General features: G+C 41.6%; 1 protein-coding gene across 1 annotated transcript in view; it reads right to left on the reverse strand.

Moving 5' to 3' along the window:
- The window catches only part of KYNU (kynureninase), a 53,114-nt gene extending 28,838 nt beyond the window's left edge, over nt 1–24,276 (reverse strand). The window contains exons 1-7 of the mRNA XM_010132780.1: nt 24,108–24,276; nt 18,988–19,108; nt 12,344–12,426; nt 6,969–7,030; nt 5,223–5,294; nt 3,776–3,850; nt 2,341–2,487 (exon numbers count right to left, since the gene is read on the reverse strand). Of these exons, the coding sequence (XP_010131082.1) occupies nt 2,341–2,487; nt 3,776–3,850; nt 5,223–5,294; nt 6,969–7,030; nt 12,344–12,426; nt 18,988–19,108; nt 24,108–24,276 (729 nt within the window). The remainder of the gene's footprint in view (nt 1–2,340; nt 2,488–3,775; nt 3,851–5,222; nt 5,295–6,968; nt 7,031–12,343; nt 12,427–18,987; nt 19,109–24,107) is intronic.
- Between the last annotated feature and the right edge of the window lie 344 nt (nt 24,277–24,620).

Below are 24,620 nucleotides of genomic sequence, written 5' to 3' on the forward strand. Positions count from 1 at the left end.
ACCCAACGGCACCTCGCAACATCGGCTCTGACCTGGGAAAAGAGGAAAGGAGCCAATTTCTTTTGAAAATCCAGTATTTGGGGCTTTTTGGTAACCAGAATCCCTGAGAGAAGCAGCAGGATACAGGGCTACCTCTTATCAATCTGAAGACAGCAACTCTTCATGGATCGCTGATTTCATAGCTGTTCAAGTAAATATTTGCCATATGCTGATGTTTAAGCGTGGTGTAACAGTATGTTACATAGTGGTTTGTATAAACACATAAACATCACTTAACCCAGGGGGCAGAATCTGTAAGAACACTGAGCTGAACGTATCTGACATTAGGGAAATAAAACCAGGGCTGGCTCACGCTTTTCAAGCCGCACGGGTACTCCAGCAGTTCTTCTTCAAATTAGTCTTTCCTTTTAAATACTCTAATGACATGTGAGGTCATGAATCTACCTGGATCCCAGTTCTACATGCTCTAACCACAAACAAACTGGCAATACAATTCTTTCCCCCCCATTTTGAAAAATCTCCTGAAGAAGATATTCACTTCTACCTTATGGCATTTCTAACAGGCAGAAACGGGCCTCTGACATCACTCTGTGTCTGCTGGAGTACTGAACTGATGTCAGAAATTGCTCTCCTCTTCGGTAACACGATACAGGCTCTGTATGTCTTTGTGGAAGCACATAACCCCGAGTTAGTATTATGATTTCTGCTACTTTATAGAAATTTTAAGCTGTCTCCACTAAGTCCTGGTTGCCTCCTCAGATGATATAAACATCAGCTCCATTTTTGCTCCTTATAAAGGACTATCAGTGACTGCTTTGACCCAGAACACAGGTTCTCAGCCACTCTGGGGGTAGTTCACAGCTTACAGTGAAGCTGCATCATTTCCACTCATCCAGTAACATGTTCCACAGTCCAGAGAGCATCTTTAGAGAGGCAGTAAGGTGACAGGCTATTCCCGGGTTGTTCACATTTACAGTCTCTCTCAGACACCTTTCAGACCCATCACAGAGCAGACGTTAAGGAAGAAGCATTGCAGACACAGAGGCGTTGGCGGATGAACAAAAGCTTTGCTGCCACCAGGAGTGAGAGCGAGCAGAGCAGTGGGTGGCATTGTCTATTAATAACCCATCTTCCCTTTCAAATATTTCAGCATAGCCTTTTTCTTATTTGTAGTCAGCAAAGACCTGGAAGCCCCTCAAGGAAGGCACCATGAAGGTTCCCCCTGCAGATGACTCCTCCCCTTGCTTTTTTCCTTGGTTTTCTGCATCCATGTCAGAAGCCAGTCTTGGTTTGTACTGTGTTCAGAACCAATTTTGTCGCCAGGTGCTGCTCTGTGAGAACATTCCCTTTTTATATCCCACGGGCCCTGCACTAACTCTCACACCTGCTCTGCTCTCCCAGGGGAGAATTTACCGTCACTTTCCAGCAGCATAACTTATTCCCTGACCTCCAGAAAAATTTTCACTGCCAAACCTACAGCAATAGAAGACGTATCACCTGTTGTGAGCCAGGAACCTCTCCAGAGAGACAAAACAACAAATACTAATAGTTAGTTGGTTTGCCAGAATCCAGTGACACTAAATAAACTTATCCTTGAGTTGTTCAATCTTATGTGAGACAAGGTGCATCCAGCAAAAGACTGCCCCTATGGAAAGTCCGGTGACCTCTTGTTGATAAGAAGACTTAATTAAAAACTATTTTTTCCCGGATTCCTAAGGTAACTGAGATGGTTAAAATTTTACAGCTATGTCCACAGAGCATGGTGCCTGCGAGCTCTGAAGGCTGAGTCATCACTAAAATACAGTTGTCTTGTGACGTTGATGTGCTCCGTGTTGTGCCTGTCTCCAGAAAACTGATCATCCGAGACTGAACACTGCTGGCTCCATAGGGGAGCTCACCTCCCTGCTCACTGGGAGCAAAACTGCCACAGCGTGGCTGTGAGAAAGGAGGAAAATCATGAAAGTCTGCCAAAACAGGCAGAAATCTAATGCAAACTAACTTTTAAACCAAGATTGGAGTTGAGATTACCTTCCCCTCCTTCTCCATTAAACCTCTTGAATTTCTATCCTTCAAGAAAAGCCCTGTAGAAGTTAATAGTCATGAATTATCTTTCCATATAGTTAAAGCCACACCAGCAAGATTGCTCTCACCAGGCTATTTCTTCATGCAGCACACAGATCCCAAAGGATCTGGGCACAGAGTGCTTTTACTTTTTATCAGAGCCCTGCAGATTTCCGCTCGCGTTGTGTTTTATTCCACAAAAAGTAGAAATTAAAAATATTTCACAAGGAAAATTGACCTAAAATTGGTGTTAAAAGGACGGGTCTGGAGCAATCCTACCTTTTCTTGGCCAGCCTTTGTTATTCTAGGGATGTCAAACAACTGCCCCGTGTAGTACTGCACCCCGCTGAACAGAATGACAGCGATGGACTCCCCTTCGTTCTCAATTACAGCAAGGATATCTTCAATCCTCAGGGTCTCCTCCCCCTAAAACAAAGTTAAAGCACACATTTTGCATCGACTCTGGCAGTAATGAAACTGTCATTTCGTATTTCATAATCTATATTTTACCATGAGCCATGCTGCTTGCATAAGGAGATCAAAAGCAAATCCTTAGCACAGTAACGATATATAAAGGTAGTGCTCTGAGGTAGCCTGTGAGTAAGTTACCTCAAAGAAAAAAGAAAATCATTAGCAAACTTATCTTGAAGGTGCCAGTCATAAAAAGTCTGTTTACTTCGTATTCTAGCACGCTTCATACTTTTTAATATTTCAGACAGTTTTCATTTACAGTAAAAAAAAAAAATCCTGGTGCAATTTGTGACACTTGAAAGTTGTCTATCAGTTTCAGTCTGTACTTTTCTGATAAACTTCGTATCCCACAGGAAGCTATTATAACCCTGCCATATTTATATTTCAAAAACAATGTGTCTCACATCATCAAAAGTACAAAAAACCCCAAACCTGGGGTCATTAAATATAGAAGAATTTCAACCAAAAATCATAAAAAAATCCCCATTCTTGATTATTTATAGGAAAATTACTGCTCCATCCTCCTCCCGTCTTCCTAGCGAGGGACCATGTAAAACATACCACCACCTAGGGATCAATTAGGCAGTGAAAACCTAGAATGAAATTAGACTTGTTACTGAAAAGAGCTTGGGCAAGATTGTTGAATTGCAAGTAACTGTTATTAACTCAACAATCTGCAAATCTATCAAGCGTTCAGGAGTGGGCTCTTTGCTCACAAGATGACTCGGATTTCAGAAGCAAAAGGTCACCGTCACTTTACGGTTAGGTGACAGAGTTCTTAATAGCACAAAAGGGAAGCAAGGCAGTCTTTCAAATTAATCTGAGCTGTGTATTACTCAAAGCAGACCTTTCCCTTAGTCTGTGCTGTTCGTGTTATGGCAGTCTTTCACCTTAGGACGTTAAAAGGACGTTGGAGTTTCTCAACGAGCCGCTGTATTTTGCAGTTCTCTCAGGATGCTGTCAGGTTTTGCAAACGGGAAAAATAAAGGAAATAACTTTTTTTTTGTTCTGTAAGGTAAATGCACTTGATGAACCAGCCAATTATAAAATGGGCCCTAATACTGAAAAATATACACAGAAATAGAACACATGATTCATAAGTTTTATTTTAAAGTGTTAGTAGAAATAGATTATCACTTCTGCAGGCAGGCACTGGAATATCTGGGAACGTATGACTACTCTCGTATAAAATACGCATCTGCCCTTAGCCACAGCAAGCAGAACGGACGTAATTCTCACCAACCTCTCGTGGTCGTATCATCAGCATGCATCTTTCCACATCAAGTCCGTGGAACCGCAGCTGGGACTCAATAGCATACTGGAAGAGATACCCATGCAGAGCACGTTAGTGCAATGTCGTGATTAAACAACCAGAAGAAAAATGGACAAACACATCAGAACTTCAGAAGAGGGATTCAGATGCCTGAACAAGTGCTTGGAAGCCTAACCCAACTCTACTGAAAACTTCATAAATTTCCTTTGGTTTGAAAAAGATCAAAATTGAGTTCAGGTCATCAGACAGAAGGATAAAGTCAAAGCCTGAATCCTACAGGATGAGTGGACAGAGCAGAATGCAGGTGGAATTGTGGTGATGGATGGGCTTTACCACACGAACGGCAAGCAAAACGGACACAGATAGAACAGCCACGGAGGACGCTGAATATCCCCTCTCCAGGAGTCCTGGGTACCCACTTTGCTTGGTGGCACAGGCTAAATGCTGTCGATGGGAACAAGGGTTGGCCAGCACGTACACACCATCCTGTGCTGTTCTCCAGTTTGCTGCACAGCTGGGAGGAAATGAGAGCTCTCAACTCTCAGGTCGTTTTGAAAATCCTACCCACTGATTTATCAACATGTAACGGTTCTGGAGAGAGCATGAAAATCATTGAATAATACTATAACATAGTTTAAAATTACATGACAGGAATGGAAGTGATGGCGGTTGCACAGGTTATTACTGAAGCACCGCAGAAATTTGAGAAGGTGGAGTCCAAATGTACAGGTGCGCCTGGAATAAGCACGGGATTAGTATGAACATTGCTTAGAATAAAGGCAATCTGAGGTTTGTACACATCTGTGCAGCCATCTTCACTACAAATAAACCTGTTAGTAGCTTGAGTCATTTTTATTGCAACTTAGAGATAAAATTATCAATTTCAATGAGTTTATGGAGTTGATGATGAAGTAGCAGTGGGTCACAAACCCAAAGATTAATATGCTCTAAGCTGTGACGCACGGGCTATTGTCTTCTATTTTATAGCAGACAAATTATGTTTGAACGAGTAATCTGAAGTGCTAAGAACAAACATTTCCATCTCTGTCTGGGGATATATAAGTGTTAATGTTGTGAGTTTGTATTGATTTGGTTTCATAAAGTAAAACAGCAACAAGAATTAATAAAACATTTACAGCTTCAGTTGATTTAGGCCAGTAGTTTGCTCAATGTCTTTAAAAAGACTAATAAATCAATGTACCCGTTCAATCTTTTCCTCTTATAACATTTTTTTATTTGAACAAAAGGAATAAAGCTACAATCTGTAAAATACGCTGAGCTCAAAAGCTTCTGACAGATTTTTTTACTGTAATGTTACTTGGACAAGATGAGCTAATAAATATTCAAATCAGGCTAGTGATATTCTTTGGAAAAATATGATTAATAATACAAATATGGTGAAATATTAATTTCTTACATGGTCAGAGGGAAAGGCTCTGGCTTCTAGAAGAATTTTACAGCGTCTTGGAGTAGGCTTAAAGAAAGATAGCTGTAAGAACAAAAAAAAAAAAAAAAAGCATTGAAATGTATCTAAGCAGGGATGAGAGAGATGCTCCCAGCATATAACTTAATAAAGACTGCTTTACTTTCATGCAGACTACAGAGAATCCCCCAGAAACTGCAAATATTTCTTTGTCCATATAACATTTATCAAAGTAAGAGAGCATTATAATATTATATTTCTTATCTCCATAACAAAGGCCACAAAAACCAGCGGTGAAAACCTGCCCTTACAGGATTCGGTGGCACAGCCTCGACTGCAGCCAGGGAAGCTGGGATTTCACCCGCCTCCACCCCACAGGCAAAGGCAGCAGCTGAAGAGTAGCAAGTGGTGCAAAGGAATTGAATTTCCATTCCTGTCCTAAAACATTAGTTATTAATTCATCCCCTCCGCCGAAACAAGCCTGACCAAAGGTCTAAGCCTTCATTCCCATCCCTCTCAGCACCTGTAGGTGAATAGTTTTTGCTTCCCAGCTCTACACGTGGGATTAAGCTGGGCTTGCCACCGTGCCAAGAGAACTGGGCGGAGACTTACAAGCCCTCCTGTTCCTGCTAGCTCATGCTAGCGGTGGTTACACGGAGCTCAGCTCTGTGAACCACACAAAATGAATCTTTACGTCTTCATTCAGTTGAACCAAATCTTTGGAAATACTAGAGAACCAGAGACAGGCTGTTTGTAAACATAGAGACCTGTGCATGAGGAAACCACATATACAACCACTGTGTCACAAAAATCAAAATCAGATGCTTTACCACATCATAAGTATCATGAAATTATTTGGTTTGGAAAAGATCTTTAAGATCATTGAGTCCAGCACAGCCAAGTCCACCACTAAACCATGTCACTAAGCACCATACCTACATGTCCTTTAAATCCCTCCAGGGACGGTGACTCCACCACTGCCCTGGGCAGCCTGTTGCAATACTTTAAACCCCTTCCGAGAAGAAATTGTTGCTCTAAAATTCAGACGATTGATAAACAGCAGTATTATATGACATAAGGTTTAAAATATTTCTGAAGAAATACTAAACAGGCCTCACAGTTCAAAAATCAGCCAAAAGACATCTGAATATCAAGCTCCATTATTCCAGCACAGCCAAGTCCACCACTAAACCATGTCACTAAGCACCATACCTACATGTCCTTTAAATCCCTCCAGGGACGGTGACTCCACCACTGCCCTGGGCAGCCTGTTGCAATACAAAACAGCCTAATCCAAAATGCCATCTCTCGTTTGCAACTGCATTTGAATCTTGATTGAAACTACAGCTTTGTCTTGCTCACAGTTAAGCTTTTGTTTCTTAAAATGTCTTGAAATTTGGTGCAAAATTCAAATTTGAGAAGTTATTTGTAAATGTTTCTTAAATAATAAGGTCTCTTCTCTGAGGACTGACTCGCAGAACATGCGAGAACAGCTCAAACTTCCCCTAGAGAGTCCTTGGAAGTATTTCTCTGACCAGGTATCCTGCTTAATATTAAGCAGCGCCAGACCTTGCACAAGCCAAAGCACCATTCAAGATACAAATCCCAAGGTTTAAGAAAAGTTAGGCTCTCATCCAGTGCTGCCTTTGTGAGATCCTCAGAAAACACTTTGCTCACATTCATAAAGACAGGAAAAAATATTTGTCAACACAACATTGAATAAACTTCTTAAAGACATACCATCTGGAGGTGCAAGTTGACAGTTAGCCCATTCATTAAGGCTACTTCATGTCTTTGTGCTCCTGAAATAATAATAAAATTAAAATAACCCAACTGGTTAGGAGTTTTCTTCATAATTTCAGAGACATCTAGTACAGTGTTGAGAGCAGAAGTATATTTTCAGTTAATGTCTCTCCAAAGACTGGAAAGTAAACAAACATTTGAGTTGTCATTGCAGCAAAGTGAAAAGATTTCTTGCCTGACTCACTACACCACACTGGCAGGAAAATACTTATTTTTTTTTCAGGTCAGCCGTAGAAAACAAAACCCAATGAAGTATTTCCATTTCCTGGCAAACCACTGGTGGATTTATTATCATGAATATTTCAGGAAAAAAAAAAACAGGTCAGAAGTCTACACATAAAGCAAGACTTGCAGACATTTTTGTCATAAGTTTATATGTAAAGCAAATCAGGAAAAATATTGAGACAATCTATTGTAAGCGGTTACTGTAATGTCAAGTGAAATCTCATCCCTAATAAAAAAAAAAACCCAAGCAAAATTGGCCTTCTGAATATAACTGACCATTATTAATGTAGCATCTTAATGAGAAGCAGCCTGACTAATTGTTACTACTAGGTATTAAGTAACAAATTCTTGAACCCTTATCAACACCTGGTGAAAGGTTTTCGGCAGGATGAGGGACTGTGGGTTGGGCAGGGGGCCACTGAGATATGGAGAAAATCAGTTCCTGTTTCTTTCCATTTTGCCTGATGTCCATTGTTGAAAAGCAGTAATTCATCCTTGACACAAACCACTGTTTTGAGAACCTTCTTCAGCTGGAAGATGAGCTTGTGTGCCTTGCCCTAGTCATCACCCCGGCAGCGAGTTCACCCAAGGTGGAAAGAGGTTGCAGAGATGGAGGGATGAAGACAGGCAGGAGGTCAACAGCCACCCTTAAGATAGATAGAGGAAATGAAAACATGATGTTGGAGGTCAAGAGGGTCAGGAGAAACAAGAAACAGAGAGGTGAATCCTGGGTTTCTCCTGTCCCTGCCTTGGGGGGCATACAAGATCCCAACAAACATGGGGAAAGACAGCAAGAGCACCAAGACAAACCCACCATATCCCACAGAGTTTAGGTTCATGAAGCTATTACTTTGCCAGCCTAGGAAAAAGACATAACCGTGGTTTGAAGTCAAAACAAGCGAATGTAGCCAAAGAACATGGAAATCTATGATTAAGAAGGGTTTATTAAGAAATCGTTGCCAAGCAGGACCCAGACTCTGCCACCACAGGAGAAGCCGAGAACCCTTCCGACTGAGGCATTCAAGGGCCTTTCTTTGTGCTGTTGAGATCTCCAAGAACTGGACAGAAAGATTAGGCAGTTGTCAGAGACTCCGTCAGAGACAGAGGACTGTCGAGGTTATGAGCCAGGAGGAAAAAACACATCGTGAATAAGTTTCCTCCTTCAGACACCAGGAACACCATCAAGTTTGTGGGAAGAAATATAAGTAGACTTAGTCCTTCACAGAGAAAAATAAGTGCTTTTCCTCAGTTAGACTCCTCTCCTTTCCTTGCTTTGTGTTCTTCCCTCTGACAGCATTTCATCTGCAGGCTCCATGCTGCTGAAAGAGGTCACCTTGTGGTCGTTCTATTGCAGATACAGAAGACAGCTAGAGAGAGTGATTGCAGCTCAAAACAGTATTATTTGCAGTCTTAATATTTCTATGGAGCTCTTGAGGCTGAAAAAGGGGATAGCATCAAGAAACGCTCTTGTTCTTATTTCTCCCTCTGCTCCTTCCATGAAATCTGTGCACAAGCAATCCCCTGCCTGCTGTACCGTTTCCGTATAAAACAAATGGTTAATGTGTAGATCGCTTTTAGCTGCATGCTAGCATCCCAAATTAAATATGACACTACATTTGTCATGTAAGTCTTGGTCTTCCGTAAATTATATATTTATTAAAAGCTTTCTGTTATTGAATTTCATGCCCACAAAACAAACCTCATCCGTGTCATTGGAAAACTGTTATCCTTTATAACTGTGCACTGTGTTTCGGAAAAGAACTTTTCCATGATCCAATTAACCCATTACAATATTCAAAGACCCGGCACACAGGAGACAGAATTATGTTTGCCTTCTTTATTTCCTAACTTTATGCCGTATCTCCAAGACAGGCTAAAACCTGTATGTTCTGCTTGATAAATCTCCTCTTTAATAAAAGGAAGCAGCGTTTGCAAAGTACAACTTCAGAGACAATTATGATTGCATTAGGCAGGCACTGCCATCCTTCTCCTCCCCGACTGCAGTGGGAGCCGGATCCTCACCAGAGTAAGAAGAGAGCATTTTGTAAAGTGATTGAGAACAGGCTGAGGGCCCCAATTCTGAACACAGTTTGGTTACTTCAAATAATCCTTATCACTCAAAGTCACTACAAATCTGCTAAGCATTCAGTCTCCCCTCAACAGAGACCCGCCCGAGCGCATGGTACAGCAGCAGCCACACAGTTAATCTTGTTCCATCAGAAGGTGATCCCGCCAAGGTTGTAATGTTTTAATAAAGTCGGGTAGGAGAAACAGAGATTACGGTCACCGCGTTATGCCACTCGGCGTGAGCGCAGAAAAAAGCTCTGGCCTCCATTGACCTTGACTCCGCGTTTCACAATGTATTTACTACTGTAACTTCCATCGAACAAGGAAATGTAACCGCATTTAATAAGCAAGGTGTTATAGCACCATAAACCATTAAATGAAGAAAGATATTTTACAGCCTTAAGTCCATTCCTGAATAAATCTCAACAAACAATTTTTACTTAGTACTACTACTTAGAACGAGAAATGATAATTCCTCCTCCATAACATATTAAATATTGAATAAAAAGAGTAAAATTCTGTTTATGTTCTTACATTAAATTCACTACAAAAAGAAATTCAGCACCGACTCAACTCACACATACTTGGTGTGACACCTTGCCATAAGACAGCACTTAATCATAAATAACACATCGGAATAGAGTATTTTGATGTAGTATTTTTCCTGCCTTTATTCTCTTAGCCTTTCCATTATTATCTACAATATTAAAAACCAGAATTTATTACAATGCATCCATTATTTTGGAAATATTAATTCATTTGTATTCTAAGAATCACTCACCTAGACCCTGAAAAAAGCTATGAGGATATTATGTAAATAACACCCTGCTGGCATGTGACTCTGAGGGGCAGATTTGAGCCCAAACCACTTTTCATGTCTCAATTAAAGTCCAAAAAGTCTGGAGAACAGAATTCAAAGCGATAATGTCAGCATGCCCTTTACTGCTGGAAAACGAGAGGACTATGAAACCCTTCCCAGCAAAGAATTTTGAAAACAAAAGTAGGGTGACCTCAGTCATCACCATTTTTTAATAGAAAACTCTAAAATACATGTTTAAAATTAACAAAGTTGCAATAAGTTCAGTGTAGTCTGGCCACTGCAATAAGAAAGCATCAGTTTTGTAGAGAGTTTGGGAAAGAAAAATAGAGAAATTGAGAAGAAATTAGACGAAGTTTAAGCATAGCTCCGTTTCCTTCTCCTTACACCCTGAATACTTTTAGTTAAACGAGTATTAAGCAGACGCTGAGCTGGCAGCCTCCACGAGACAGATGGCGAAGAGAAAAAAACTCCCAGCCTGACTCCCTGCTTTCTGCAGTGACTCTTAACCTAAAGCTGAGGCCAAACTGACCCCGGCACGGGTGCTGGCAGGAGGTCAGTGCTCACCTCACCCCGACGCCCTGCAGGGAGCTCACCGGGGCCCACGTTTTGCAAACTGAGCAGCAGAAAACATTCGCAGAAGGTGATGCAGAAGAGGATGATAATTTAGGTGCTTCAAGCTGCCCTTTAGGGGATCTTGGCACTCTCTCCTGCTTATGTGAAGAGCATCAATGATCTACCTTGTTACTTTACTAATTTAAGTGCCTGAAGGAGGGTAGAGCTCGCTCTCGTAAGATAAATTCTCCAACCCCCAGTTAATTATGTTCAAGGTTTCCCACTTAAAAGCCAGTTTGAATGCATCAGGCTAGTTGTATGACAGCTCGCATTTTCCCAGCGTGCCCACAGCTTTGCAGTTATACCCTATGAAATTGAGAACATCCCCTTGCCAGGAAAGATCAGCCAAACTGGAGAAATCCCTCAATCAGCTGCATTCAGCATTTTGACAGCCTCCACCCCTTTATATTCTCACATTTTTATGCTGCTCCAATAAGAGTCCAGTATTTTAGCTATTTGGAAACTTCATGAAGAAATGGGAAGTGACTTTATAAAGATATAAATAAACCTGTCATGAAACGTTCCTTAATGTCTCTATGTTTCCAGTTGTTCAGATCCCATTTCCCTGTCTCGAAGGAGAAAACCCATAACTTTCTCATTGAACGCTTGTAATTTCTCCTCCAACTACAGACAAGCCAATAACTAGAATACAGTAGGTCAACTTAACCATAATATTTTTCCTTAGTGAAGGCACAAATGAACACGGTAATTCAGTTCAGACAGTCAGTATTGACAGTTGCCTTCAACCTAACGGAAATACTGGCCAAACCTCACTAAAATCTACTAACCCAGCCTTGACAATGCCTGTAAGGGTGGAGGAGAAAAAGGGTGTGTGAGAAACCCTGCCAAGGTAACTCCTCTTCCCCCTTCTGACATCAGCTCTGAAGGAAATGCCAGTGAAAGACTATTTCAGCAACTACACACAGACAAAGGAAGAGGGAATTTGCATTCAGACTCAGTCAACTGCTCTCATGGCTGGCAAATTCACCAGGAGAAGTCTCCAGGGCTCCTTCTCAATCTCTGGAATAACCAGATGCGTTTACTGCCAAGGTCCTGCAGCACTGCACCCCTCAAGGGGTACGGCAGAGTAATGGGGACTTACAAATAGCAGGTCCTGCCCCAATTATCTGCTTCATTGACATAAGCAGTTCTCAAATATGAGGCTGGGTTTAGTGGCAGAGAAAGGAGGAGAAGGAGGAAAAGTTTAGATAGAAATCATTTTTCAACAGGGAAAGTTCTTTGGGTCATTTCTAGGAGAGAGGATGAGAATCTGTAATGCCAAGTGTCCTTTAAAAGTGCTTCACATGTTAGACCAAGTGTTTTACGATGCTCCAAGAAACCCTTTGCCACAATTAGTTTCATGATATACATATGCTCATATATTAGCGCATACATCCATCTCTTAAATCTCTTGCAGCCTTAAAATAAAGTGTGTTAGTCCATGCACAACGCAGTCAGGAAAACTACTTTAGAACAAAAGAATGAAAGGAACTGAAGTCTGGTTACAGAGACTCAGGACTTTCAATCTTAAAAGAAACCAAATTTGATTAATTTCTAGAGAAAGCTTTTCCTTGAGGTTCACACCTACCAACCAGCCCAGCCATCAGGTCCACGAGGCACTCGTCTGCCAAAGCCCACGGGCGCTGACCGTTGAAATGGCCGTGAACACCTCTGAAAAAGGAAGATGCAAACAATGAGAACAGGACTGATCCAAAAGGAACAGCATGTAAGAAGTGTACCTGATTTGGAGACCCCATGTTTGGAGGTGGAGGAGACTTGGCTAAGCTGAGCATAGCTCTTACCATGCCATAAAGTTCTTAATAAGCACAATTCATTTGCTGGTTTCTAAAAGTTTTCAATTGCTTGGAAATTATTTATTTTGGCCCCCAAAATTCCTCTAGAAAGGCCTCGAAACTAAAGATGGTAGGTTTTTCACTATCCCTCTGGAAGTGGCTCCATGGGTACAAGAAACCCCCATGTATAGGCACACCACGAAAGGCCATGGTGGTGCCCAGTGGAGGATGGCACCCTACTAACCCCAGCTCATATGAGCAACACAGAGATCACCCTGCAGGTGAATGTTGTATGGTGCAAAGGATGGTAGACTTCAATACTGCCTTGCTCCCTGACACAAATACTTCTTGTCAGAAACAATTTCTATCCACCTGAATCTCCTGTCTGAACTCATCCCTCTGCATATACCAGCGGGTACCCAATGCCTATGCGGTGAAGCACCTGCCCAGAGGTGCTTTCTAATTTTTATTGCTCTCTTCTCCCTGCCAAATTGTTCTAGATCTAAGTCTGCATAAAGCTTTTTGGTTTGACAGAGGGCACTTAAAAACTTTATTTTGCAAACTGTAGCTGTGTACAGAGGATCATTCCGTCACCTTAAACCAGAATGTGTCACTACTCTCAAGTGATGGGTATGGATCAAGGGCTCTGAACTAATTTTTGCTTCAAATGGATCAGAGAAGTAAACTTCTAACATAGCCATCATGCATATATAAATAAAAAGTTGCAAAGTTTCTTGAACATGCAGGATGTAGCATATAGATTTAAATGCAAATCGAGATAGATTGAGAAAAGTAATAATGGTGCGAATCCAGGGGAACATTGCTGTGGGCTTCCATCTCACACTGGATGATTTTCATATTTGCTGAGCACCACGGGGTACTTGCGGACTTAGAAGTGCCACGTTGCACACGGCAGAGGAAAACCATGTATAAACCTGTTTCAAAATGGGGACAAAACCAGTAGGAAACTGGGTAGAGAGAGAAGAAAAAAAAAAAAGAGCTCTGAAAGCGATGATGCAAGAAAGTAAACAGCAACAAAAAAACCCCACCCACAAAAAACCCCAAACTTACAAGTAATGAAACTTTTAAAGACGACCAGGCACATAATTTTACCTCAAAATCATGAGCAAACGTGTAGTAGATTAAGCCGTGAGAAAGGAGGGTGTATGAGACACTACCAGCTAGTCTTCCCCCATGCTTAAGGCTATTTAAAGGACTGGTTTTCTCTACCCATCTCCTACTTCCCCTGCCCAAACAGAATTTTGTTCTATCTATCTCCCACACAAATTACCTGGTATAGTCAGACCCTTTCTGATTGACTTGGGTCTAATTCACGCCTCCTGGGGATATTTCCAAAAGAACCACAGTCCTGAAGAAAAGAACTGCTCCAAAAAGCACAATTTGTATCAAATATTTCATGCCTCTCATCCTTGCAAAATAACATTTGCTTTCGGACCAGTTTAGGTTAAAGCAGGAGGAGGGCACAGGTACAACTGAGCATCTCTTACAGATAAAATAACCACCCTGCGTTCACCAAGTCCAACGCCACACAGATGACAAGGAGGACCCCAATCCCTCCTTTGGATAAGGTCACGGCACACTAGCAGACCACTTTTCTCCGTTTTAGAACTGCTCTCTGATGAGATGTTGACAGCAGAAAGCAGGCAATGTGAAAGAGGACTCATTTACAAGAACATTTCATAGATGAGGAATAAAGGCAGTAGGTGGGTAGGGGAGAAAAATGTGGTAAGGGGCAGGATTAAGTGCTAAAAGTTCCTCCCTTCTATGGGAGATAGCACAGCTGTGTTCCCTGAAGACAGCGGTACGTGTTTCGCAAACAGCAGGACATTTATTGCTAATTTCCCTTCTTATTGTTAACTGTAAAATAGTGATCAAGGGACTTTGAGATAATGCAGACTGTTAAAATAAAAAACCCCAAAGATTTTCTGTGGCTCCCAACCTGAGGGGATCTATGTTTCTGAAAGAGGATAGAGAACATAATAAGATGGGAAGAAGCAGCCCTAACTACCTATGGGATTCTCTTTCATTAGCTTTCTCTGATTTTATAGCCATTAGTGTCCTTCTAATGGGAATTTACTGATGAAAGCTCTCTCTACCAGCATTCAGGACTAACAAAATTTCAGAATAAATTTCCAAGTTACCATGAAAACAGATACAAGATTTTGGGCATAAGAATATTTTGTTTTGAGAAGAAAAAACAAAAAATTAAGTATATTGAAAAAGAGGATATGCAGCATTAATTATTATTCATATTATTATTATTACAGCACAGCTTACAGCTTCCCTCCCTCTTGATGGCCAATATAAACGTCAAGACACAAAAATTATTGCAGCTAAAATGGTAGTTAAAGGCATATTCTTGGACCCTTTTTTTATTTTAATCACATGAAACTCCGTAGCCTTTGCTGACGGCACAATACATCCTATTACACTTAGGTTGTAAAATTCTATGCTCTGCCTCAGAGAATTTATCTCTCTGTATATTATGCCACCCCTCTCTCAGCTCTGGTAGGCACCAGGGGTGATAATCTTTAAGGACACCACTGCAGCACTTCTGGCATTCCCCTCAGTCACGGGTAGCCTACACCTCGTTGTGCTTCCACTGCACCCTAGGTAGCGAGAGAGGTTTAAATCGAGGCACCCAAATTAATGAATACCCATCAAACCAGTAAGCATCGTACAAACAGAACTATTTCTTAAACTACTGTGAGAGTTTCTCATTGCACAAATTAATTTTTAGTTGGTTACCAGTTTATTTTCAATTTGGCAGGAAATCACAATGCCGCGTTTTATTCGCTGAGGTCTGGTTGATTTAAAGCTCGCTGGGGGAGCTAGGAACACATTTTCTGATATGATCCCAGGGTTTCAGAGGCGGTGAGAAAAGGGATTTAAATTAATTGCTGGCTTCAGGAATCTTCTGTGCTCATCCAAATCTTGTTCGATTGGAAATTTCCTTCTTGCTTCTTTGCCAAAAATGATGCAAAGTATTTAATGAGCCAATACAGACTCTTAAGCCTGATCGTGCTTTCAAGCAATGAAACAGCCAAAAGGAAGGAAGGCAGAGCCCAAGAAAAAGAACCGCGTGGAGCAAGAGATTGAAGGCAAATCTAAAACACCCAGGGCATTAAAACAGGCACTTCCAGCTCTAACACACAACCTGCTGAAAGGCACAACGCAGGGATGGCTCCTGCCGAACTGCAGGAGAAGTGGGTCTGTCGGTGACCGGCTCCCACCAAGCTGCCCTCCTGCTTACAGGGCTGTTATATCTTGCAGGAAGAGTTCGGCACATAAAACCAAAGATCCCTTTTTGACTCACTGAAGACAGTCTTGCTGCTGCAGGTGTTATATTATAAAGCCGCCTACGGACTTGGAGATTTTTTTGTCTACTATATTCATGTCAGAAGCCTGTTGCCAGACTGTTTCAATGCTTAGAAGTATGTATTTTGTTTCTTGCCTGAATTTATTAATTCCTAGTTTATATTTGCTGTGCCAGCATGGTATTTCACAAAAGTGGCTCCTTTTTCCCCCCCTTTATGTTTACCCCATGATACATGCACAGAGAAAAATAATTTGTCCTTTCAGTCTTCGTTTTGCACAACTACACAACTCTAATCCTCAAGATTTCGAGGCAGCAGGTTCTCCACCCCCAGTCACCCTACCAGCCCTTTTCAAGAACGTAATAACCGGCTACGGCAGACTCCCTTCTGTTTTAATAGTTCCACTTTAATGAGTTACTCCGATGCGAGAGACATTGCCCACTGCAGCAAGTACGTTCACACACAATAATGATTCTATAAAATACATTAATTACATAAACGGTGCTGGTGAGGGAAAGGGAAAACAAGACACTGCAGAGCACCTACTGGCCTTTCTCCAACCAAACAAGTCACTTGAACTCTGGTCTTTTGGATGTCAGAAAACTGCATTATTGGTTACTCTAGGCTAAGCACGGAATAGACATCTCTACTCTCATTCAATAAATCTTGGATTTAGCTGAAATCAAAACAGAAAGAGAGGCGAAGTCCCAAAGGCTCTTTTTAAATCCATACTAAGAACGCCAGTGGCTTAAACTTGTAGTCTTTATACATTAGCATAAAAAAGAGGACTGAGGACTGTGGAAGGCAAGAATACAAAACCAGAACAGGTATGTGGGTGGTAGATGTAAGAGAAGGAAGATACAACCCACCATTTACAGGATGGAGAGGGGGAGAAAGAAAGAAAGAAACAGCTACCAGGTAATCTTCATTTCACTTTTGCCATCAGCTATAAGCTGTGGAAACCATTTAAACAGGCAAGTATAGAGGATGTTTGAGACAAGTCCCAAGACACAACAAACAGAAAAGGCAATAAACCAATTTATAAGAGGGCCAGAATCTACATCATTGCTGACTTGAAGGATGTACCTAATTTGCATGTCATTTATTAGATTCTCACTACTTATTTATCTAAGCGGCAGACACTAAATTCCATGCTGCCAACACACAAGCCATTGAACAGGCTGTGGCTGATCACAGCTACTACCTTAGACTGGATGTTGTTAAGGCATCCTTGGCGACTGGAATAAACGCATCCATCCGTGCTTCTCCACATCTATTCCTTTGCAGCCCCCTGCACCCAATCTCACCCATCTTCTTTAAGCATAAATTGTTCCACTTTAGCTTGAGCTCACCCTGACTTTCCCAGTTGCCTTAGGTGCATCAGCAAGGAGCTGGATTTTGCGTGGGGTTTTGCTGGCTTCAGTTTGTATGGGTTTTTTGAACTTCCTGATTTATTCTAGTGCAGGTGTTTGGGGCCAAGCTGTATTTTTTGGCAAATAGCCTTCTAGATTTGCTCCCTCTCTTCTGATGGCTTGAAATCATGTTCAGTCATATTTCTCCTTTAGATACAGCTACTGAAGGCACTTTGATCTTCTGGAGAAACAGGTTGCCTACCCTTTTCTTTCAGATTTTTGTAATCGTAGAGGGGGAAAAAAAAAAATATTCTTCACTATAGCAAAGACAAACATAAGAATGAAGCGAACCAATGAAAAGGAGCTGAAATATGTTTGCACTGCCAGCGCATCACTAACAGATAAGGCTAGTATCTGACTTTTACCTTTCGAAAGAGCTCAGCTGTTTCCCTGATAAACTACGATAATCATACAGAAATGGACAGGGTTGCAATTTCTTTAAAATGAGTGGAGAAACTGCAGTGTTGTGCTGAATGAATAACCAGAAGGAACGAGTGCTTCTCCAAGTTCACATTCATTCCCATTCATTCTCCACCATCTTCTCGCTTAAAAGAATGCAGTAATAAATAGCAAACAGTAAACCATTTTTATTAACCCACAGCATTCGTATATTAGCAAGTGAAAGAGCAGCTACAGGGGGTTTTTTCACGTTTGCGTTGTGAAGCCTCCATCACAGCGTTTCTACTGAAACAAGGCTGCCCAGTTAGCAGAATGAGTTTTTCCTCTTCTGCCTCCCCATATCTCCTCTGCTCTCTCACCATGAAATCACATCTGTTCCACTCGTATCCCATACCCTATAAAAGTGCTCATCTCTTTCGCAGCTCACTCACTCATCTGGATGTTATTTTCCTTTCCTGCCTTCAGCTCCCTGGATTTTATTTATGTTTTTCCTTACCTGTCCTTACTTCAGCTGCTGGACACCTCAAAGCACAGACTCTCCATGGAAATGAAGTATATTATAAATTTTTAAAAATGGGGGGGGTGGTGGTTTCATCCTATATATTAAAAAGTGTCCCATTTGCTAGGATGCCAATGCAAATGCTGAAATGTGCCCCTCTGTTCTCCTCCTGCCTCTCTTACATCAGCTCCGTTCGGCAGAGCTCATTGCGATTCACTCTCAGCTCCTCTCACTGAGATGCTCCTGAGAAGACAGGGATTCTTCTTTCTAAAGAAAATTAACTTGTCAGGCAAAGACCTGGTTTAAGAGGAGCCAAAAACCTGCCAGCAGGACCACCTGCGCTCGGTGCTATTTCAAGGGGAACTGCCCACTGCAAGGCCTGCAGGGTGAATCACCCGCAGTTAAAAATACTAATTAGAAAATCACAGGGCCTGAAACTGAATCATGTTCACCAGCAAGCCACGGTAACCAAATGAGTTTGTGTGTCTTGTGAATAAACACACAAGCATTGGATGGGGATGGTTAAACCATGCAGGTCCTCCAGATGAGCCAAAGCAAAGACCCTGCGCACAGCACAGGTTATACAGCTGTTATCGTCACCTGTTTTACTGCTCCTACCTGTAAAGGTATAAACAGTGCCAGGGAAACACTGAACATGGTTTACTCATGGGCTGCAGCAGTTTTAACACGCTATTCTTTTATTCAAGCATGTCCAAGACAGATCCCAAAATAAAACCAAGTGCTCATCTGAAGCACGGGCTAACATCTCGCATTCCCTGCTGTGTACTCACGTTCGAGCCCACTTGTCCAGTTCTTCATCCAAGTAAGTTTTAACTTTTCTTGGCTGAAGCCCGAGAGAATTCCCAGCAAAGTATATGCAGCTCTCCTCTCCGTTCACCAGGCTCAGGTCAGCTGTGGAGGGAAACCACAAAAACAACACACACATGAGAGTGAGCACGGGTAGGACAGCACACGTGTGCACACCCAGCCCTGCCCACTCTGCACCTCCCTGGGACATCGTGGTCCCCACACATGAATGGATTTGCCACATTCTGCCCTTCCTCCCAGGACACTGCTCAGGTGACCCTGCAAAGGGATCTGAGGAGGAGGATGGCAGCCACACAATATTTCAGTGGTTATTCCTCTCATCCTCCTGAAATTTTTGACTGAGTCCATCTGTACCTGTCTGGAGCTAACGTGAGTTCAGGCAGCATTAAACCCCCAGGTCTCTGAGGCTGCGTGGGAAGCAGCCACCGGCACCAATTCCATCAGCTCTGTTACCAACGGTGAGTGAAGAGGGAACGTTTTCCTGACCAGGCTATCCATTTTTCTTCCACCATCAATATATTCCTACTCCAAGTCGTGAAACTACCCAAATCATGTATTTAATAAAAGTCAAGACTAGGTAAATCTGTGCCTTTCATGTAAGTTCTCCCTGCATGATTAATCACTATTTAGAACGATTTAGCCTTTGCACAGAATATTTTAAGGCAGTCTCAAAAGTTCTTCTCTTGTCAGCATATACTGTGGGCTGCACTTCGTGTCATCATCATCTGGAGAGGAGGAGGAAATCTATGTTGACAAATCCTTTCAACGATTAGGAGAAAAGCAAGGCAGTAGAAATTTATAAATAATAGCTCTAGTGAGGTTCTGAACAATCTAATTACCCCGTGTCAACATCTATCAATCCAAACATTGCCTTTTTCTATTATTTCTCATGTTAGAGATTCTTGGAGGGACAAGTGATGGTGACCTTCTAGAAGCAGTAATTTGCATTCATCCGTTCATACACTTTACATCTATAAAATACCCCCAAAGCTAACATTACGTGTATTTTTGGTAAATATAGTCACTATACCTCAGAAAAAAAAAAAACCAACAGATGAATGAATATGTTAAGATATGTGCTGAAGCAAATGACAAGGTTGCATTTCTGTCTGTGAAAATTTTATGTTAGGGCTGTCGAAAAATAGATGAGGTGCGTGGAAAAGGTCTCTTACTAACTTTTGCACTAACAACTACCAGCTTGATTGAACTTCACCAGAAACACATTTTTCAGTAGTACAGACAACTTGGGCAATTTCTTAATTAAAGCTTTGGAAGCTTTTAAAAAGCATAAGTCAGTGAGCAATTTCTGCCTAATCTGTTTTACAGATACTATGTCTGTTTCTCATCTCTATTCTAATATGAATGAAAACAGAGAGGCATCAATATTATCCGGGCTCCTAAATTGGTTCTGTTAACAGTTCTTTTCCTATCAAGAAACACAATAACGCTGTCTCACTGGGAACAGAGAGAAGGACCTTTGCTCGAGAATTTGGAGCTCAATCTCACTAACGCTCTTTATACTCCAATCAAGGATCCGAGCAGGTAAGGGATTATACGCAGGTGAGCTCTTCTTGCACACAGTCCTTCCGAAATAAAAACGCCTCTTGGGTCACTGTTGGAGAGAGAGGGCATTACCTCCTTCATAAAGTGCGTTTTTCCACTTTTCTGTCTAGTTACTCTGGATATTCTTTTTTATTTTTGGCATGTGATCAGCTCTGTATCGGGCTGTGCTCGTTTCCTTTGCACAAAACGGGCATTTACTTCCCTCTCACTGACATCAACAGAAGACTCATTTTGGATCACTGCTGCTTCCCAAGCCAGGCTTTGTTTTTTGCAGCCTCATTTCACAACAGCTCCCAACCAGCACACCGCTGTGCTCCCACTCTGGTCCTCGGTTCTGTGGTCACTATCATATTCTTCACAGTATCACATTTGTTTTCTTAAAACTAGCACTTCTCTTTCCCCAGATTATTCTACCCTCATTTCTCTCATTATTGGCCCTTTTTATTCTGGAGGAGCTGTGGTGAACGTGCAATATATATTGAAAGATTCAAACTGAGCACAACTGATGAAGGAAAGGCTGGTGCAAAACAAACAGGAGATAATTACTGAAATTTGTCCTAAGAGTAGCCTGAATTAAAAAAATACAATATTAAAATTAATTAGATACATTACAAGCTCTTCTCACACCTGCTCAGATTCATACAAACTGATTCACTCATATGATTTTGCATATTAAACATATCAATTCATCTGCAGTGAAGTTGTATATACCTCAAAAACTCAAAGAAAAAGCAAGTTTCTTTTCAGAAATATTCAGTCAAAAAAAGAGGTAAAAATACCATGTCTTCATTACCAGAAAGGAAGGACTAAATCTGATTATACGCATCTGAGTCCTACATCCCTTGTTGAAGGATAAAAGATCATCTCTTTCACACCTTCCTACAGCCCCCCTCACAAGCCCTCCAAACAAAGGGCCAGATTTATATGATTAACTGCTACCTTTAACCATCTCTTCAGGGAAATACCGCTCAACATTTTCACTCTGGGACATCTTTTTATTCCCGAGAAACCCAAATGATGTTCTATTCCTCACAAGATGACAAAGCACAAGGCATAGCCTTAATCAGATTGGTGATTTGGTGCCCGACAGCCAACTGCAATCCAGTCATTCCTACCTCCTCCCCGCAGAGCACAAAAAAGCGTTAAAGAGACGTTGTTGTCAGCTCCGAGCAGAGCGAGGAGATCCAAACATTTTTCTAAATCTTCTGCTGTCATCTTGTCCTATTTGCTCACCTGAGCCTCGTCCCTCATGCTTGCTCAAAGATTTGGCAGGGAGTTGCTCTACTAGCGGCTTCCACTTGATTGATATCACAAATAAACATCCCTGACAGTTTGTGAGTTGATAACTAAATCAAACTATTATAATCACTTTCTAAATATTTTTATGTACGTCATCTTACAGTTGTCTCCTATGGCTGTTCTCATCTGCTTCTTGTAAGGCTTCATTTTAAAACCTCATTGTAACGTTTTATGTAAATATATAAAGAATATTTGATAGCTAATATCTGCCGTGACGTTTATCTTCAGAAGCACGTTATCTAGGATCCGCTCCTGTGCTCAGATAAATGTCATGGGAGATCCGTCTCCGTGGTATAGACACACAATGTAAATATATATATATTTACACCCCTGCTGTTTCTCAGCAGGGAAGCTGTTCCTGATGACAGCTAAAGCACAGAAAAGAGAGAGGGGAAAGAGAGGAGGGAATAAACCCTCAATTTGGGAGCACAGGAATGATGGGTTCTCTGTGCTGTTCAACCAGCACAACTTTGCAGGCTGCTTTTCTTCACTATAACATACATATCCATAGTCTCAGGACTACATACTATAGTAACTGCAGAAAACAAGACAAAACACACACCAAGCAGTCTTTGGATCTAAATATTATGGTAATTAAAAAAAAAAAAAACGAACAATAACGGACATTTGAAGGGAAGGAAACAACGAAAACTGTCACAGGGATATCAAAACCTCAACATGCTTCTCAGAAGATTCTTTAATCCGAAGGAGTTGTGACACTACCCTGAAAAGTGACCTTTCATATTCTTCAAACATTTGAGACTCATTTCTCACCCCCATGTCCTAAGGACAGGAGGAGACAGTGGTCCCAACATTTCTCATTGCTTGGCAGGAAGATACTGAAGACAAAGTGTCAAAAGATGTCCAGGAATTCTGACAACCAATACCGTTTTCTATCACAGATCCTTGCAGGATGTAAGTTGGTGAACGTACCTGTAATTTCTCATGTACCATCAGTACTGTTCTTTTCCAATTAAAAAAAATTGCAGAAAATTGTATCTGCATTTATCAGAAAATGAAAATATTTTGCAAGTTCTATGATATTTTTTCCTTTAATTTTAAATAAATTCTTTCTACCAAGGCAAAAAAGGAGGAGAGTGACAATGCTTGTGTATGTTCACCATCTAAGGAAATAACGGGCCTTTTCTTCAGTTTCCACTGTGCGATGCCCAGAGGAAAGACAGCATTTCCTCCCCATGTATTTGACATGCGAGCCGAAAATAAGCCCAGGCAGGAGCTGGCAAGCAGGAGTAGAGTCCAGGACCACGCTGTCTCCATAGGTGGGTGCTCCCACCAGGTTTCCCTGCATGGTTTTTGCCAGACACAACAGCAGCGCTAGGTAAAAAAGACAACATGGAAATACTTTATAGTTGTACTGAGCTGGGAGCGCTAACCCAAAGCAAATCTTCTCTCTCAGCTTGCCTGCACACTCCTCCTGCTCCCTGCTTGCACACCAGGTCTTCTCTTAATAAATCAATTTACAGTACCCCTGCTCCCACCCCCAGGCATGCCACGGGCTCCTCAGAACTACCTACAGACCAGGAATGAAGCAGAAGAATTTCAAGAACCGTTTTGCACGGCTGCACTGCAGCCCTGTGCAGTTATCCGTTTGTAGGCAATTCATGGGGGAAGCAGAGAAGATCTTCAAATAAAAGGCACCATTATGAATTATTTGCTCAGATCAATTATTTGTTTTAAGGCATAGGCTTCCATTTGGACTCAGGAAGAAAAATCATCTCTGCTACCAGCAATAAGACTTAAATGTTAATATAATACATGTACCGTTTCTTTCATTAACTAAAATAATTGTAACTAGATAGATAATACCAAACTGTATTATACCAAGGAAGCAACTGCTCTGCGCTGTTGTAAGCGACATCGCCGTTTCAAACCATTAGATAGAAACGCTCCTGTCTATAATTTTCAATCAGTCACTATATTGTTCAAAGCAGCTGACTGACAGCATAAGCACCGGGTAAGTACTGTATCCTCACTTTTTATTCAGGATGGGAATGAGAGCATTAAGCCTTTGGTGCTAGAATAAGCTGATGGATTGATTTAGCAACACCAGGGACGTACTGTGCTCAGATACGACTGCAATTGCTCAATTATCTCATAAGTGACAATGATTTCCAAAGATTTGTGATAAACACACGCAGAGGATGTGAAGCACCCCTCTCCCCTCCCCTCCCTGCTCCCTCACTGTAATTATAATTCTCACTTGGAGGCAGATCCTTGACTTTTGGGATATAGAAACATTCACGGAGATGCTTTAACTCATCATCTTCATCTAAGCGAAAAGCAAGTTTCTTGTCTGTGGGACTGCATCCTAGCCGAGAGGCGGTTTGTTCTAAAATGGTGGCTGGTAACACAGGAGAAGACGGATCCATTCCCAGGTCATTCGATCTCACCTTAAAACGGAAAAAGGCCACAGTTCAGCTTCTGCATTACACATACGCACGAGTGGCTGATAAGCAGCCGCGAAAGCTGCCTCATTCAAGCCTCAAACTTACTTGATTTAAAGCTTTTAAAAAGTGAAGCATTTGAATAGAATGGTAAAAACTGATCCCTTCAAGTATTTCCAAGGCAACACATTGCTGTAACCCCCAAAGGCTTTTTCCCCCCTCTACAAACACGGTGCTCTTCCCCTTTTAAGCCATATCAGCAGCTTCTAAGTTCTCCCACCAGACCCATCGCTGTTGCAAACACTGAAGTGTCATTCACAATTTTGAGA

The sequence above is a fragment of the Buceros rhinoceros genome, unplaced genomic scaffold (assembly GCF_000710305.1).
Source record: "Buceros rhinoceros silvestris isolate BGI_N320 unplaced genomic scaffold, ASM71030v1 scaffold2803, whole genome shotgun sequence".
NCBI lineage: Eukaryota > Metazoa > Chordata > Aves > Bucerotiformes > Bucerotidae > Buceros > Buceros rhinoceros.